The 19,945-nt window shown below is 37.9% G+C and overlaps 1 protein-coding gene across 4 annotated transcripts in view; it reads right to left on the bottom strand.

Moving 5' to 3' along the window:
- Positions 1-374: 374 nt before the first annotated feature.
- Positions 375-19,945, bottom strand: part of MINDY3 (MINDY lysine 48 deubiquitinase 3) — a 95,962-nt gene continuing 76,391 nt past the window's right edge. For all 4 annotated transcript variants that reach the window (XM_078450388.2, XM_078450387.2, XM_078450390.2 and 1 more), the window contains 4 exons: positions 8,525-8,597; positions 7,073-7,160; positions 3,756-3,827; positions 375-1,340 (listed from right to left, as the gene is read on the bottom strand). In XM_078450388.2, coding sequence (XP_078306514.1) covers positions 1,191-1,340; positions 3,756-3,827; positions 7,073-7,160; positions 8,525-8,597 — 383 coding nt within the window. In that variant the 3' untranslated portion in view covers positions 375-1,190. The remainder of the gene's footprint in view (positions 1,341-3,755; positions 3,828-7,072; positions 7,161-8,524; positions 8,598-19,945) is intronic.

Here is a 19,945-nt window from a genome sequence, read left to right on the forward strand (position 1 = left end):
TAAATAAAACCCCAAGTAAATTCACAGAGGAAATACACCTTCAGCTAAACAGTGAAGACAAAATTTAGTTCTCTTGACAAATACTTCCCAAGTGAAGGAAAGAAACAATTTCTGGCTATTCACATTTCAAATTGCTAGGCAACAAACCTGAAGGAAATTTCTCTAGACAGGATAGGTCTTCTGAAGCTTTGTCTACTCAGGTTCTAGCACTCGGGGCTGGCTAAGTTATAGAGCTCTTAGGTCAGCATATGGTTTGGTCTCACTTTTCAAGGCATTTGTTGAGTACATCATAGAAAGCTCAAGAACTTTCTGCTGGGCAGAAACACTGTGAAGTATTAGTTTCTTCTGAGTAGCTAATGTAAGAAATGCAAAGCTACAGTTAAAAAAAGTGTTTATTTAGACCATCCACCAGGATAATAATAAATAATGCAATATACTAATGTAATAACAGATGTTCTCATGCATTTATCACATAAATATACAAGAAAGCTGGCTTACAGGCTGCTGGGACAAATTTGGAAAAGTGTATTTGGCAATACAGTTAACAGTGTTAAGACTATCAAACAGATTCTCTTACCTATCATTTTTTTGAAATATGTTCTCTATATATCAGTGAATAAATGGTAATGTTTCCTTATAGTTTCTACTTTTTATAAACATGCCAGAGCTAAGCCAATTGGCAAAGATTCCAGGTTGATAATTTGTTATTTATCAGTATTTCTAATGGAAACCAGATTTTAGAAAAGAAATAAGATTGAACTCTTCTGCCTTTCCATGTGGAGGCTGAAAGAGTGCAAGCCAGGATCACTGAAATAATAAACTGTGTCTGAATGAAATAAAAACCCAAAGTAGAAGTTTATAAAGAGTAACTCTGCTCAATATACAAATACTATATAGTATTAGGATGCTTTTAATTTGACAAATGACCAATTATCCGACTGTAAAAGTGATGAACTTTGATTAAAGCTTAATTTTGCTAGTAAATTTCACATAAAGAGTTAAAATAGGGTAACCTTTAACATAAAGCTTTAAAACAAATAATTTAAACTATCTTAAACACTGAAAATGTGTTCTTAATTGTTATTTACAGTTGATGATACCAGTGTATAGCTTAATGTAGCCAACCGCCTGTCCTGCATTCCTCTTTCAACATCTGCTATTACGAACTTTCTTCTAAATCCGTAGGCAAGTTAGTTCAGTGAAGGAGAGCGATCTGTGGTCCACAGTAACTCAATGTATGGCCATTTGGTTTGGAGACAGCGTTTAATAGGAGTGTCATCTGTCTGTAGCATGGGATCTTCAAAACCCATAACCACTGCAGTCCCTTCAACATACATGACCTGTTGAACAAAGTCAAGCCACAAAGGTCAATCACTATTCTTAGCAAATTCTTATGAGGGATATGCTAACAAACAAGGTATTGCATATTGTTTCATCTGGAACTTGAATTTTACTTTGATAGAAATTATGAGCAAGAATGCCTGCTGACTAATGGGAAAATATATTTGGAAACGAGGGTGACAGGCATTGTAACTGAGAGCTTATCAGTTGATTTTTAGCTCATGATTTAAAGGAAACAAAAAGTCTATGTGAATCCTGAAGCACATGCAGGTTGTTTACGATAATCATCCTTTAATTAACATACACCACTTGGAAGAAATGTTTATTTATATAACGAAGGCACTGTAACAGAAACAAAGGTATATATTCTGAATTTAAAAGTGTTAGGTTTCCAGAACTGGAGGCAACTTGAATGTGTGTCAATGCAATTTGCTTAGTAGAAAATGCTTGACAGATAAAACTAACCAGGTATTTTATATACAGTGGTAATGACCATATAAAATATACATGGGCAGTTGGATACTGGAAGAAACTTTAATTTACAATGAACTTTTAGAACTCTCTATGAAATAATCTACTAATACCCGAACTCATTAAATGGGCTCACCGTGTACATTAAATGAGTTAGTCAATTTCATTTCGTGAAGAGAAACTCAAATTATAAAAGGAACAGATACAGACTGCCTTCTTCCAAAGTACGGATAAGTATTTTTATATATTCAGTGTTGGATACACATGATTGTAACTATGTTCGTCCAATGTAAAAGCTGTAAGCTGTTGGACTAAGGAGCCCAAAGAAACAAGTTTCTGTAAAAACACATTTGTATCTTTATTTTGGTTAATTTCTACTTTTGATGAAAGAAACTTGAAAAGTGTGAATTGTAGTTTTACTATAATTATCAGATAAAATAGGACCTATTTTTCATAAGGAACTTCACTTGCTTCTGGCATTGGAGCAGACCTTCTTGGGCAAAGTACTAGGACCTACCTCTGTGGCCTCAGCCAGCCTGGGGTGGCTGGATCATACTCCCTCCTACAGTGCCAGCATTCCAATGTTTGTTTATTGCCTCAGATATTTTTGGTAGGACCCTACCCTGTGGGAAGTAGTACTGCTCATCGTATTTCTGTTTCATATATGTATACAACTTAACAACACACATGCTTTGCTTTCTAGTACTTACATCCTGTTGTCCCATTAATACTTGATTTCGGATCTTTGTGTTAGTGAGATGCTTGTCATGAGCATGATTTGAGAACTTACTATATACAGGTAGCATGGCCGAGTAGACCAAGGACATTATTGGGAATCAGGAACTCAGTTCCAATCCCTGCTCTGCCAATGACTTGGTGAGTCACTTAATTTCCCTGTCATTGATGCCTCATCTGTAAAATATGAATAATACTTGACTTACCTTGCAGGGACTGTGTAGGCAAATAACTAATTAATGACCATACAATACCTCCTATTACAAGGTTATGTAAAACTTCAAAATCTAGAGGAAGCACTCATCAACATCTATAGCAAAAAAAAATAAATAAAACTTGGATGCTCTGTTCTAATTTATCTTGTGAAAAAAATCTTTGCACTCATGAAAAAGTAACTTTCAGTCTCAGTTTTGGATTTGATGTACACTATGATTGTGTATAGCCATCCTCAATTTACTTACGAAACCAGCATGGGTATTTCAAATTAAAAAGGTATGTTAGGCCTTATTCCTTCTAATAGTAGCTGTATCGATTGCAACTGTTAATTGAATAAATGCAAATATTACCTATATATTTTATGTGTAAACAAAGCTAATTACCCAAACTTTTGACTTAAACCAGGTAGAACCAGAGTACATGTGGAAGTGAATCACCTGTGTGCAGTTGTCAATGATTCACAAAGGAAAGCAGCCAAGTGGAGCACGTACAAATGCAGGCTCCGGGGTAGACTACCTCAAGTGCAATCCTAGCTCTGCCATTTCCTGGCTGCTTGACCTTGACAAGCTGCTTACCTCTCTGGGCTTCCACTTCCTCCTCTGTAACATGGGGATGGATACACAAACAATACTTACCCCACAGGGAGGGTGGGAAACTTCAGATAAAACCAAGTATTTAACAGAATTCCAGGTAAATGCTCAATAAATGGTAGCTATTATGTTATTAAATACTTAAAAATATTTTCCTCAATCAAAAATCTTACCATTCATTACCCCTTTCTTAATTTAAACAGATCAGTAACTATCATTGGGTGAAACTTGGTTTGGTAATATCTCTACAGCAGAGAGCAATAAAACATACGCAGATCAAGTTAGCTGTTTTGTCACAGTGAAACTATTGTTCCAAAACTCCAATGAGGATCTCGATGACTAACATATACTGATCTATTTACCAACTCAGGTGAAGACAAATTACTATGTGAATTATCATACCTTTTCATTATAATTTGACTGCTTCAATCCATTGTAGTGATAGACAGTAAACGACTCTGGACCACTGGAACCCTATTATAAATAAAAGACTATTAAAACTTTAAATTATACTCTGATATTCGGCAATTTCTAATTAGCAGTTGAAACGAAAACACAAGTTGCTTAAATCCCTACTCTTTGGCGAATTGTTTGATAAAGCAAGAAACTTACTAGACGTCATCTACCAGAAAACCTAAGGGCTGAACTAGTTGCTTCTGGGGAAGAGGTTGCAAAGTGGGAAAGTATTTATTTTTATTATAAGCTCTTCTATACTAGTTTATATTGTTAACTGTGTGCCATGCATTAGTATATATTTTCTTAAAGGATAAGACTCCAAAACGCCCATATGTTTTGTAAAATATTATCTCTGCCTTTTTTTTTTCTCTGGTTGTAAATAATTTGTTCCTCTCAATAACTACCTAAGAACAGTAACGTCACTTTTTGTCAACCTGCAATCAACAGCTAGACATCAGTACTTCTCATTTGGCTCACAATATCAAATTAGGGGTTTCCACACCACCCACCTCATCTAAATACTGTCAAATTTAAATAGCGAAAAGAGCCTTGTGGGAAATGAAAAGCAAAACTATAGCGTTCAGAGCCTATAACAGCATCCAATAAAGAAAGGAAATCCTATAACTTGCAGGAATGTCTGATGATGTTAGCTCAGGTGCCTTATCCTGGGTTCTCAGCTAAAGATCAAGTTCAATTCTCTGAACTGGGGCATTCAAGGCCATCAGTGGCCTGGCCTCACCAAGCGCACCCGGCTCCAGTGATTTCCCACAGGGCTTGTGGCCTTGTTTTCCTTGCCGTATTGGATACAAGGATGCACATGTGACAGAAGCTGGTCCTGCAGTCTGCCTTAGAATTTGTTCGTTTTGGAATGTAGAGAAGAGAGATACTAGGAATGCTGGCAAGGATGGGAGAGGGCCCGACTGCCTTCCTGGAGGCTCACTGCGTCAGTTCTTGAGTTTGTCTAAGCTACTCCCCCCAGCTATGACCTTCCCCGCCGACTTCAGTCAATTCAGGCTGTGCTTTGCAATGAAGCATCCTAAAATACAGGACCTAGTCTATCTTTTCAGCTGAATCTCCAGCTGTTCACTTTTCTGAATTCTCTGTTAGGACAGACATATTAGTCATTTCCCATGAAAAGACCTGGTGTGGTCAGCTGTTTGCACATTCATTTTTTAAAAACTCCTTTCTTCTCATTTTTCAAGATCTAATAAATCTTTCTACAAAAAATTCTATCCCACTCAAAATGCTTTACAAGAAATAGAAAAATAACTTGATCATTTTCTTAATTGTATACATCAGTCAATACAATTAGTTACTTAGATAATTTGGCTGCTTATTTTTCAGAGTTAATGTACTTTAACTTAGAAAGTATTTCACTGTCCTGGCTACACAATCTATATTCTTTAGTTCCACCTAACAATTGGGAGAAAATACTGAAATATCAGCAGAAGGTAGGGTGACATGGTGGCAAAGTACGTACTCTGGACTCCTCAATCAGCCACGGTCTAGCTGTATGACCTCAAGCATTTTTCTGAAATTCTCTAATCCTTAACTTCCTCATGGCCAAAATGGGTGAAAATAGCACCTAATTTATAAGACAGTACCTCATGCACAGTTGTGAGCTCAAAAAATGGTAGCTGCTTCTGCAATTATTATTAACAAATTGCCTTGAAATGCTTACCTGTATTCCACCCCCCCCTCCCCTCCAATCTGCCTCTCCTTGAGGCAAAGAAAGGCTCTTCCCTACTGCCTACTTTAAGCATTTGTAGAGATTACAGAAGTTAGAGAAATGTTTTCCTGGCTGTCCTTCTGAGCCCAGTTTTACAACTTCACTGAGTGTTACCATATTGATGTGTTGGGTACAAAGCAGTATAAATGAATGTGAATAGGTGGGGATGTGACAAGTCTTCCTCTGAAGCAGCAGGTCTCAAACAATGGCACCATTAGTTCCCTAGGGCTGGGGATGAACCCAAGAATCTGCATTTCTGACAAGCTCTGGAAGATTACATTTTGAAAGGCAAGGGGACTAAATTTATCTTTCATTAGCTCAAGGAATACTACAATTAAAAAATGTTCTTAGAATACTTGTAAGTCCTATCATGTAATTAATTACATCTAAGATGTATATTTCCAAAAGACATGGTAACTATCCCCCTTCATTTACATTTCGCCAGCACTTATCAAAATCCTGCCCTAAATTTAGTGCAATTTTTAATTTAATGCTATAAAGTGCTATAACTTACTGAACATTAATTAAACTGTCTAAAACAGAGTATTAGGTTCCAAAAAAGAACTTTCAGAAAACGCTGGTAGTTGGGTGTATGAACAGATTGGTCATCACAATCCAGTGGACGTTCTAGTCATGTCCGGAAAAAGAAAAATTTTTTTTCATGAAGCGTTTACCCAAGTTTGGAGAAGTCTAATAGAGATCTTGTGATAAAGTTACTTTTTGAAATTCACCCCACTTTCTTTACTCACGGTAAGCGATCCAGATTTAGAAAATGTGGGTTCCTTTTTCTTTTTTAATTACCGAGGGTGAATGTCAGTAATATCATCTACTCTGTTAAAGATAATTTAAACCTGAAATATCAAATTAACAATTCTATCTTGACATTTTCCCTCCATTATTTTGTTCTAATTTTGCTTCTTGACAGTATGTCTCCTTTGTAAGAGAGGTGAAAGAGAAACTGGCATTTCTATTGAAACAAGAATCTTTAACTTAAGCCAGGCTGGTATCTGATGAAATGATCCCCATACACCTGACTCAAGTATTTGGCTTGGCCGTAAAATCCTTCACTGGGATAGGAAGCGTGAAGAAAACACAGGCAGAGGCCGTACAACTGGCTTTGTCAACGATGCGGATGGAACACGTGTCCTAACAGGAAACAGCTCCACTCTTCTTTCACTCAACTAAAATTCTGCTGGACCTCAGCAGTTTCCACTACATACGAACCTCTTTATCTTTATTTAAACATATTTAAAAATTGTAAAACGATGCAGACCATCTATGAACAACAGTGACCTGAGAGAAGGAAAATAGGGGTGCAAGTGGATAAAGAGCATCTTTGTCTTTTTACTCCACGTACTTCTGAATGTTATGCTTCCTGTAGAAGAACAGTATCATGGCATGTATATACTGATGTGCGTACATTTTTCCACTACCCCCACCCCGCAAGTGTTGCATTACTGTACTGAAACAGACAATCAAAAAACGCTCATCCCAATGGAACAAAACCGTAAGTGGATTTCTTCAACCATGTTACCTGATCAGGAAAAAATTCTTGGAGGAATGGACCCAATAATATGATTCCTAATCCTTCTGGATCTAATTTATTCTTCATGAGATTTATACTATAGGAAGAAGAAGAAGAAAAAAAAGGAAAACAGTGGATACCAAAGGAAAAAAAGCTCACTTTTCTTCTTTCATGATTAAATTACTAGCACTGTAACACATCTGACTGCCAAAAATCATAAGAACTGTTCTTTTTAGACCCTTAATGACAAATACACAGGAATGACATCTAATTTGCCAAAACTTGGTTATTTTTAAACCAGAGTGATCTGTTACTATTTAGAATTTAAATTACGATGATGACTTTGGAATATTGTTCCTTATTAGGTAAAGTAATTTAAAAACCTCAGCTTATAAACTCAGGCTTATAACCTCCCAAAGGCAAATTCTCTTTGCTTCATAGGTATGTCTGCATTTAACAATCAAATGAAGCACTTAACCTTAAAAAATGTTTATTTTAAGCTCAAAGAGAAAAAAGAACAACATCGAAAGGCAGTGCTACATCAGATAATCAGAAACATCTCTAAAAATCTTACCTTTAAGAACCAAATGAGAGGGAACCTTGAAATTCTTAGTCAATGTAAGCTGAAGGGTAAAGAGCTAGGATAATTCTCAAAGAGCTCCAGTGCAGTGACTTAGAGCAGGGGCAAGGACCATATTGTTCCAGGAGCAGCCTGGATTGAAGGCTGCTTTGCTTGCCCCTTAACATGCAGGTGTAGCCAAGGCTGGTGAAAGGTGTTATATGTAACCAGAAAGAAGGCAAAGTTTTAAAAGTGAAAATGGTCTTTTTAGAAAATTTTCATTTTCCACCTTCTCTCCCAAGTTATAAACGCCAGGTTAATTATACCTTATTATATATACTATGCAAAGGGTAAGACATTTGAATGTCTGAGTGAGGGCAGCAGGTTAGGACATGAAACAAATAGGCAAGGTCATATTTAATATGTTTAATTCATTAATCCTGAATAGGGTCCTGTTAGTTTATAGGCCATCACATATTATAAATGTGACTGGACCAATATACAGAATGAAGAACTCAGTCCAATCTGTCAGCTACTTCTAGAAAAACAATCTAACTCAAGTGTACTAACTTCACAATTCAAGGTATGTTATGTATTCTGATGAAAAAAGGAAAATTAGGTAGATGATATACAGCCACCTATGTAAGAATACAGAAAAAAAAACCACCACAAAACTTTTTCCCTCCTTTCCCTAAGAATTGTCAGTAACCAAAATTGCCTGAATTCAGTTTTCTTCTGCAAATTACAGTGATATAAACAAGATGGTCTCCACTTGGAAATCAGTTTAGCACAGAGTAATTAGGATTATACCATTTATTGGACTAGTTCACCTACTTCAACTTCTAATGTTTTAAAAGCAATAGAGTCTGAGCCACTTAAATAACACTTCCTATTTAGCTTACTATTCAGGATCTGAAACGAGGTCCAATGCTTTCATCACATCTTCTAGAAGTGATTCAGGTATGAATCCATTATCTGGGGAAAAAATTAGCAAAAACATTTTGGAGTAAGAGTTTTGCCAAGACCTGCTATGAGAAAAACCATGTAAGAGGCAATTGTGGCTATTGTTACCAGACACTCTCTTCTTTTAGTTTTCTTGGGCACAGAGGCAAAGATTCATTTTAAGGTGAGCTTCTAATAAAAAAATTCCACATGCCTTCTACCTGAGAATTCCAAGGAGACTTTAAAGCTAAATGACTTCTTAAACAGGCTTACAAATTTCAATGAAAAGAAGTTTCTTTCTCTATTTAAAGTTATGGTAATTATTTAATAATTAGGTATGTCTTTGAATAAAACAATGTGAATTTTTATATTCCCTTTAAGAAATCCAATGAAAATCAGTCTTTACCAACAAATTCCTTTAGTTATAACGTCATTTAGCTTTTTGAAAGAATGTTAACTATGAGCTGGTATTTAGGTATTTGACAATATAAGACGGAGAGCTATCCCTGTAACAGACTTGATTTAAATAAAAACCATAGATTTAATGGGAAAAATTCAAAAGTTGAAATTCAGAATAGAATCAAATGGTTGATGAAGACTAGTTTGTGGAAAATATTCCTTTTCTTGGGCTTGTTGAGGGAACAGCATTGGGAAATGGCCCAAATTCAGATGAGGCAATGGAACATGACACACAAAGAGAGCGTGTAGGTCAATTTGAAATCACAGTTTTAACAAGCAAGTTCATTGCCTTAAATGTGCAGTGCCTGAGTTTCTCTACCCATTTACTCATTCTTGAAGACTGTTTCAGCTTTAAATCAACTTCCAACACAATATCCTTTTCAGGAATTAGATAAGTTAAAAACAAAGTCTTTTCATGGAGAACAAGATGTACAAAAGCCATGCTTCCGTAATTCTACAGAATAAAATGTAGCTGTTCTTTCGCGATGTGGCATATACTCTGTCTCTATCTGAAAGGAAATAAAGACTTTAAAGTCGTAAACCTCTCAAGTGGATGCTTACCCATTTGAAGCAAAACTGGCCTGGACTCAAGGCAAAGAATCATTTAGGATAATTTAAAAAGTAGTTTTAAAAAGTGAAGGTTTCATTCCAAATTGTCAAGTTATCAATAATTTGAGGTATACAGACTAAACTCGTTTCAAGGTACTTGTGAAAGGACTCGAGCTCTGTAAGCCTAACACTGATGAGTTTGAAAAGCAATCTGCTTAGCTAAGTCAGAGCTAAAACCAGCACTCGAAATGTAAAATAGGCTTTGTCTGGCCACTCGCTGACAGGAACGTTTCTCTGTATCGGTTTCCCTGTTTTCCAGCTATCATGTATATCCACTTGAGAGAAACCCTCTGTATTACAGTGTTCTCCATGAGCACTGAATGGTGGGCAGTTTTCTCTCTTCTTGCCATAACTAGAACCTTGGCTAACTGACTGTATCATCTATGCAAAGAACAACCAGGAAAACAAACAACCTTTTTGGCTCAACTGTGATTAACCTCAAGCATAAACATTCCAACATATTTTTAAGATACCTACGAGTATCTTAAACACAGACATTCTGGAGAATAACAGTCACCAGCAAGCCAGTATTCTACATTTGGTACATACAGTACTTTAAAGCTAGATGGTAATGTAATTTTCAAAGACTTTTTACTATACTCAGGATGAGAAGAGGTGATTTGGAAATTGCTTACCTTTTTAAAACCTTAATTTTGACGTTACTTTATTCTTTAATCATATCACATCAAATATCAGACAAATTCTTTAAGAAATTCTTAAGTCTGAAAGCAAATGAAACTTAAATCATCTAGTATTTAGGCAACGAATTCGTTGAAGAATATGGAAATAGAGACACTGATAAGATCTCAAGACAGCAGAGGAAATGTGAGTACCATTTGCTGACTAAACAAACCTAAGAAACACCCTAGAGCTTGAACGCATCGCTAAATTAAGCAGATAAACATAAAATGGACTTCCATTGGTTTTAAAGCTCAGAAGAAGGGGGACCAGGAGGTGGGAGAACACAAGAGAGTGTACCAGTTGTGATCCTAAGCAGTTACCATGTAAATATTTGAATATGATTAAACTGTGTTTGAAAGGACTTGAAGGGGGAAAAGCTGTGTGTTTAAAAATTAGAATTTGGGGGGGGGGGTGCCTGGGTGGTTCTGTTAAGCGTCAGACTCTTGATCTCAGCTCAGGTCATGATCTCACAGTTCGTGAGTTCAAGTCCCATGTAGGGCTCTGCACTAACAGCCCGGAGCCTGCTTGGAATTCTTTCTCTGCCTCACTCATGCTATCTATCTAGTAAATCAATAAGTCAATAAAAAATAAATTATTTTTATCAAAAGCTTGTAAAAAGCATCAAGTTCCTAAAGGCTGAGCGGAGGAATAACTCAATGTAAAAAATCAGTGATGCAGAAGAACGATAGTTCAGTAATTTCCTGATAAGCTAAAAAACATTTGCACCAATCATGATTTCTGTTCTGAAAGAAAACAGACTTGCCCATCTGATGCTGCAGATGGAAAGCAAATATCAGCAACTAACAGAGAAGACAGGAGATTACTTGTGAGGAGATGGGGGTTAGGGTTGGGCAGAACACGATGGCCCTTAGGACCGTACATATTCAAACCACTGTAGGTGTAAGAGAGTCAAGTTTCTTGGGAATAGAAAATAAAACTGAGATTTAAAGATGTTTAATGCCATTTATTTAGTCAAATAATTATTTTTACTAAATGTTGTGTTGTATTATACTTTACCTAATCTTATTAAAAATATAAGGGGAGGAGTTAAGAAGGTGGAGAAGTGGGGGGATGAGGTCAGATCACTTGGCACACTCAGGACATCAATCCGTGGAGTGGCAGAAGGATCTCGACAATGGGAGGGAGACAGCTTGGCAGGAGGAGGTGCCTGTATGTGAACTGGGGGAGATAAAAGGATGTAAGTATGGAGGGGAGGGAACCCCTTCTGTGGAGACACAAAAGGGAAAGACAGACTGTGAAACTGCGGTATTGAGTTAGTACAAGAGGAAAACCTCTCCGGACTGCAGACTGGGGAACAAGAAATACGGAGAGTGACAGTTTCTATTTTGCAAACAGACTTAGGAGCTGAAGAATGGAGGTTTCAAAAGTGGGCGACTTTCTCCAGACAGGAGCTGCCCCCGTGTGCATGCCTGTGGGGAGGGGAGCCAGCTGGGGGGGGGGGGTGCGGTAGGGATCTCAGGGGCACACGGGAAAGAATAGTCTCCTTCCTCCAGGAATGTGGGAGGAGGGTTTATTGCCTCTCCAAGGGCAAAAGACCCTGCAGGCGCCAGCCAAAGGCCTTTCATCAGCAGGGTAGAGTGGTGCTACCTGGAACCAGGGGTGCGGGATCCTTTCAGACATCAGGTTTTGTATCCCGGCTGAGGCCTAGGAGGCTGGGGAGACAGTGGAGCAGGACAGGCTGAGTGCCCGCTCTGTGAGGGCCGCCACTACAGTGTGGTTTGACACACTTGGTCCGGGGAAGGGAGACTGCGGTGGGAGACCAATTTTTCTCCCCATCACCAACACGGTGGGGCTTCAGGGAATAGGCCAGAAAGGACAGCGGCCCCTAGTGGTGGCAGGACCCGCTTACACCAAATCCTGCCCTGCCGTGCCTGGTAACTGCGTATCTACTGACACTGACAGAACCAGACGGCCTCTCCTCCAAACCAGCACAGCCACTGATCCCTGGCACCAACAGACAACTATTACTATTTTTGTTTTATATTTATATTTATATTGTTTAATCAGGCATTTTCACTCTATTCTTTTTACACCTTTTATATATCTCCTTTATTTTCTTTTCACTATGGATTAAGCCATGCCCTTTTTTTTTTTTTTTTTTTTTTTTTAGCTTCTCAGCTTGGTCTTTTTTTCCCCCACTTTCATTTTTCTCTTTATTTGGGATCAGGCTCCCCCTCCCTTTCCTTTTTTCCAGGGTTACTTCAACGAACAAATCGAAGCACACCTGGCAGAAGGTCCAAGCACTCCACCCCTATAAGCAAGGGACAGCTTTGCAGAGGACTGACCAGTGTGATAGAGCAGCCAAAACACAACAGAATACGTGCAACATACTCGAAAAACACTTCCTGAAAAGCCAGGCCCTGGACAGTGTATTACCCCTTTTTAATATAGTAGTACTCACAGGTGCAGGACACATAACAAGCTTTTAAAACATGTAAAAGACAAAAACCTGGCTAAAATCCCAAAATGGAAGAATTCTCATTAAAAGAAAATCCGGGAAGAAATGATAGCCAGAGAATTGCTCAAAACAGATATAAACAATATATCTGAACAAGAATTGAGAATAGCAGTCTTAAGGCTATCAGCTGGGGTTGGGAAAAAAACATAGAAGACAGCAGGCAATCTATTGCTGCAGAGATCAAAGACTTAAGAACTAGTTATGATCAATTAAGAAATGCTATAAATTAGATGCAAAATAAACTAGCCACATTGACAGCAAGGATGGAAGAAGCAGAGGAGAGAATAGGTGAAATAAGATAAAATTATGGAAAAGGATGAAGCTGAAAAAAAGAGGGAAAGGAAATTACTAGATCACAAGAGGAAAATTAGAGAGCTAAGTGATTCCAGGAAACAAAATAATATCCGTATCATAGGAGTTCCAGAAGAAGAAGAGCAAGAGAAAGGGGCAGAAGGTTTATTTGAACATATTATAGCTGAAAACTTCCCCAATCTGAGGAAGGGAACAGGCATCCAAGAGTCACACAGAACTCCCTTCAAAATCAACAAAAACAGGTCAACACCATGACATAGAGAAACTGGCAAAATACAAAGATGAAAAGAGAATTCTGAAAGCAGATAGGGACCAATGGGCCTTAACCTACTAGGGTAGACTCATAAGGTTAGTACCAGTCCTGTCCACTGAAACAGTGTCAGAAGACATAGGGTATCAGACTGGATTAAAAAAAAAAAAAAAAAAGATCCATCTATATTCCGCCTACAAGAGCCTCATTTTAGACCTGAGGGAGGACACCTGCAGATTGAAAGTGAGGGGATAGAGAACCATCTATCATGCTAATGGATGGCAAAAGAAAGCCAGAGTAGCCATACTTATATCAGACAAACTAGATTTTCAAAGACTGTAATGTAATAAGAGATGAAACATTATATCATAATTAAAAGTTCTATCCATCAAGAAGAGCTAACAATTGTAAACGTGAAAGTACCCAATATATAAATCAATTACAAATGTAAACAAATGTACAGATAATAATACCATAATTATAGGGGACTTTAATACTCCACTTACAACAATCATGTAGGCAGAAAATCAATAAGGAAATAACAGCACTGAATGACCATTGGACCAGATGGACTTAACAGATATATTCAGAACTTTTCATCCAAAAGCAGAATACACATTCCTCTCGAGTGCACATGGAACATTCTTCAAAACAGATGACCTGCTGGATCACAAAACATCCCTCAAAAAGAATGAAAAGACTGAGATTATCATACCATGCCACAGGTCACAACACTATGAAACTTGAAATCAACTACAGAAAAATGTGGAAAGCCCTCAAATGCATGGAGGTTAAAGAACATCCTACTAGGGGCATCTGGGTGGCTCAGCTGATTAAACGTCCAACTCTTGATTTTGGCTCGTCATGATCTCATGGTTCATGAGTTCAAGCCCCATATTGGGCTCTGTGCTGAAAGCATGAAACCTGCTTAGGATTCTCTCTCTCTCTCTCTCTCTCTCTCTCTGTCCCTCCCCTGCTCATGCTGTCTCTGTCTCTCTGAGGATAAATAAATAAAAACTTAAAAAACAAAGAACATTCTACTAAAGAATGAATGGGTCAACCAGGAAATTAAAGAAGAAATTAAAAAAATATATAGAGGCAAATGAAGATGAAAACATTTTGACAGTCTAAACCCTTTGGTATACAGCAAAGGCAATTCTAAGAGGAAAATACATTGCAATTCACACCTATCTCAAGAAGCAACAAAGGTCCCCAATACACAACCTAACTTTACACCTAAAGGAGCTAGAAAGGCAGTAGCAAAGAAAGACCAAAGCCGGCGGAAGAAGAGAAATAATAAAGATTAGAGTTGAAATAAACCATACAGAACCCAAAAGAACCAGTAGAACAGATTAATGAATCTAAGAGCTGTTTAAGAGTAAACAAAATTGATAAAACCCCCTAGCCAGACTTCTCAAAAAGAAAAAGAGAACCCAAATAGATAAAATCACAAATGAAAAAGATCACAACCAACACCACAAACATACAATTATTAAAGAATACTATGAAAAATTATATGCCAACAAAGTGGATAATCTGGAAGAAATGGACAAATTCCTAGACACTCACATACTATCAAACTCAAATGGGATGAAATAGAAAATTTTACCAGACTCACGACCAGCCAAGAAATCAAATCGATGATCAAAAATCTCCCAATGAGTAAGAGTCCTGCGCCAGATGGCTTCCCAGGGGAATTGTACTGGAAGCAGAGTTAATACCTATTCTTCTCAAACTGTTGCAAAAAGGGAAAAGCTCCCAGACTCATTCTATGAAGGCAGCATTACCTTGATTCCCAAACTAAAGACCCCAAACTAATATCCCAAACTACAGATATTACAGGCCAATATCGCTGATGAACAGGGATGCAAAAATTCTCAACAAGATACTAGAAAATCAAATTCAACAGTATATTAAAAGAATTATTCACCATAAATTAAGTGGGATTCATTTCTGGGCTGCAGAGCTGGTTCAATATTTGCAAATCAATCAATGTGATATATCACAATAGAAGAAAGGAGAAGAACCATGTGATCCTGTTAATAGATGCAGAAAAAGCACTTGACAAAATACAGCATCCTTTTTTTTTTTCTTCATGTTTTTTATTTATTTTTGAGACAGAGAGCATGAGTAGGGAAGGGGCAGAGAGAGAGGGAGACACAGAATCTGAAGCAGGCTCCAGCTCTGAGCCATCAGCACAGAGCCCGATGCAGGGCTCGAAATCACAGACTGTGAGATCATGACCTGAGCCGAAGTCGGACACTCAACCAACTGAGCCACCCAGGCGCCCCTACAGCATCTTTCTTAATAAAAATTCTCAAAGTCAGGATAGAAGGAACATACCTTAACATCATAAAAGCCACATATGGAAGGTCCACAGCTAATATCATCCTCCATGGGGAAAAACTGAAAGCTTTCCCTAGGATCAGGAACATGACAGGGATGTCCACTCTTACCACTGTTTGATAGTGTTGGAAATCCTAGCCTCAGCAATCAGACAACAAAACGAAATAAAAGGCATCCAAATCGACAAAGAAGTCAAACTTTCACTCTTTGCAGATGGCATGATACTCTATGCAGAAAACCCGAAAAGACTCCACCAAAAAACTCCTAGAGCTGATACAGGAATTCAGCAAAGTCGCAGGATATAAAATCAACATACAGAAATCGGTCGCATTTCTGTACAACAATAATGAAACAACAGAAAGAGATATCAGGGAATTGATCCCATTTACAATTGCATCAAAAACCATAAAATACCTTTTACCTAACCAAAGAGGTAAAACATTTGTACACTGAAAACTATAGAAAGCTTATGAAATAAATGGAAGAAGACACAAAGACACAGAAAAACATTCCATGCTCATGGATAGGAAGAACACATATTGTTAAAATGTCAATACTACCCAAAGCAATCTATACATTCAATGCAATCCCAATCAAAATAGCACCAGCATTCTTCACAGAGCTATAACAAATAATCCTAACATGTGTATGGAACCACAAAAGATCCCCAATAGCCAAAGTAATGTTGAAAAAGAAAACCAAAGCTGGAGGCAACACAATCTCAGACCTCGGCCTGTATTACATAGCTGTAATCATCAAGACAGTATGGTATTGGCACAACAACAGACACACAGACCAATGGAATAGAAGAGAGAACCCAGAAATGGACCCACAAACGTATGGCCAACTAATCTTCAACAAAGCAGGAAAGAGTATCCAATGGAAAAAAAGACCATCTTTTTAAGCAAATGGTTCTGGGAGAACTGGACAGCCACATGCAGAAGGATGAACCTGGACCTCTTTCTTACACACACACAAAAGTAAACTCAAAATGGATGAACGACCTAAATGTGAGACAGGAAACCATCAAAATCCTACAGGAGAAAACAGGCAACCTTTTGGACCCTGACTGCAGCAACTTCTTACTTGACATGTCTCCAGAGGCAAGGGAAACAAAAGCAAAAATGAACTATACGGACCTCATCAAGATAAAAAGCTTCTGTATAGCAAAGGAAGCAATCAACAAAACTAAAAAGCAAGTGACAGAATGGGAAAAGATGTTTGCAAATGACATACTGGATAAAGGGTTAGTATCCAAAATCTGTAAAGAACTTACCAAACTTGACACCCAAGAAATAAATGATCCAGTGAAGAAATGGGCAGAAAACATGCAGAGACACTTTTCCAAAAAAGACATGCAGATGGCAGACACACGAAAAGATGCTCAACGTCGCTCATCATCAGGGAAATACAAATCAAGAGCACATTGAGATACCACCTCACATTGGTTAGAACAGTTAAAGTTAACAAATCAGGAAACAACAGATGCTGGCGAGGATGTGGAGAAAGGGGATCTCTTCTGCACCGTTGGTGGGAATGCAAGCTGGTGCAGCCACTCTGGAAAACAGTATGGAGGTTCCTCAAAAAAATTAAAAATAGAATTACCCTATGACCCAGCGATTGCACTACTAGGAATTTATCCAAAGGTTACAGGAGTGCTGATTAAAGGGGCACATGCACCCCAATGTTTATAGCAGCACTATCAACAATAGCCAGAGTAAGGAAAGAGCCCAAATGTCCATCGATGGATGAATGGATAAAGAAGATGTGGTATGTATATACAATGGAGTATTACTCGGTGATAAAAACAATGAAATCTTGCAACAACATGGATGGAACCGGAGGGTATTATGTAAGTGAAATTAGAGAAAGACATCATATGACTTCACTCATACGTGGAATTTGAGAAACTCAACAGATGAAATAGGCGAAGGGTAGGAAAAATAAGATAAAAACGGAGAGGGAGGCAAACCATAAGAGACGCTTAAATACAGAGAACAAACAGGGTTGCTGGAGGGTGTGGGGTGAGGGATGGGCTAAATGTGCCATGGACATTAAGGAGGGAACTTGTTGGGATGAGCACTGGGTGTTATACGTAAGAGATGAATCACTGGATTCTACTAATGAAGCCAAGACTATACTGTAGGCTAACGAACTTGAGCATAAATTTAAAAAAAAATTTACTAACATATAGCTGCAATTTAATATAACACATAGAAAAAAGTACTTTTGTCATTAGGCTAAGTTACGACATTTTCCTGTTTCAGTGTTCCTTGGCCTCTTCACCTTAGTGTTACTGCTGGTTTGTTCATCTGGCTCCCTGATAGATAGGAGCTCCTGCACTGCAGCGACTCCCTAACCCCAGAGCTAGCACAGTGCTTGACACAACTTGCGCTCAAGAACATTTGTTACATTTAATTATTCAACCTAGTCCCAACTTCATGTTTCAACAAAGTACTCCATCCAGGCACCTTGGTTCAACCAGAAATGCTTTGTAAACATATTAAGTTCAGAAAGGAGTGCTTTATGGCTTCTCCTGCAGAACCACTTTTATTACAAATGATAGAAAAGCTACAAAACAAACATGGTGGTGGGATATGGAAAAACTATGGCTGGGCGCCTAAAACAGAGCGATAACTGTGCGACCATAAGGTAAAGCGTTGCAGTGACAAAAGGGGGAAAAGGGGAAGCAACAAAGGAACAGAGAAGAAAATGGTATCATTTCATAGGAATAGAGAAGACTGAACAAAAGGCAATTTCTAGAGAATGTCTAAGGACTGATGAATAGTAAATAATCTCAAGTAAAATTATTCTCAAAGGTTACACAAATGCAGCACACTAAAATCAGACAAAAGATGGCAGTCAATATATCTCATCAACTTAAAAAAAATAGCATTTAAAGGGCTCTTTTTATATCAAAAAATAGAGCCCTGGCCCAAACAAGGTTGCCTCCTGAAATATAATTATACCAGGGAGGAGCACCTGGGTGGCTCAGTCGGTGAAGCATTCGATTTTGGTTCAGGTCATGATCTCATCATTTGAGTTTGAGCCCCACATCGGGCTCTGTGCTGACAGCTCAGAGCCTGGAGCCTGCTTCAGATTCTGTGTCTCCTTCTCTCTCTCTGTGCTTCCCCCACTCGTACTCTCTCTTTCTCACTCACTCAAAAAAATAAAATGTAAAAAAAAATTAATTATACAAGGGAAAAGAAAGAGAATAAAAGAAAATAAAACAAATCCCATGGTGTGTAATGCACAAACTTGTGTCTGTCATTTCAAATACCATTTATGTAGAATTCAGTGCTTTGAAGGAAACTGAATAAGCTCTATGCCATTTTTTTTTTTTTTTTAACAACATGGTCAATTTACAGAGTAACTGAATAACCATGTAAACTAGATATAAGTCCATTTTAGGGAGGAGAAAACTGAGGTTAGGATCTTTCCCAAAATCACACAGCTGAGTAACAGAGGTAGGATTTGAATCCAGGCTGTCTGATACCAACAGAAGTGTCTTTAGCAGTTTAGAAAGACATTTTACTTTTAATTTTTAATTGTAGTTGATATATACTATCAAATTAGTTTCAGGCATTAAACAGTGATTCAATAATTCTATAGGATACAAAATGTTTACCATGAGAAGTGTGTTACAATATTTATTGACTGTATTCCCTGTGCTGTACTTTTCATCCCTGTGGCTTAAATTTTAGAACTGAAGTTACTACCTCATGACCCTCTTCCCATCCCCCCAACCTCCTCTTCTTTGGCAACCATCAATTTGTTCCCCCCGAGTCTGTTTCTCTTGTCTTTGTCATCATTGTTATATTGTTGGCTTGTTCATTTGTTTTTTAGATTCTACACATAAGTAAAATCATATGGTGTTTTTCCTCTCTCTGGCTTATTTCCCTTAGCCTTATGCCCTATAGGTCCATCCATGTTGTTAATGACAAGATTTCATTCTTTTTTACGGCTGATATTCCTATGTGTATATACCACATTTTTATCTGTTCTTCTATAGACACTTAGGTTGTCTCCATATCTTGGCTACTATAAATAATGCTGCAGTAAACATACGGGGGGCATATATCTTTCCAAATCAATGTTTTCCTTATCTTCTGGTAAATATCCAGAAATGGAACTACTGGATTGTGTGGTACTTGTATTTTTAATATTTTGAGGAAACTCACTACTGTTGTCCACGATGTGCCAGCGTGTATGAGCCTGTATGCACCACCAACAGTGTACGAGGAT

The sequence above is a fragment of the Panthera onca genome, chromosome B4 (genome assembly GCF_046562875.1).
Source record: "Panthera onca isolate mPanOnc1 chromosome B4, mPanOnc1 haplotype 2, whole genome shotgun sequence".
NCBI classification, from domain to species: domain Eukaryota; kingdom Metazoa; phylum Chordata; class Mammalia; order Carnivora; family Felidae; genus Panthera; species Panthera onca.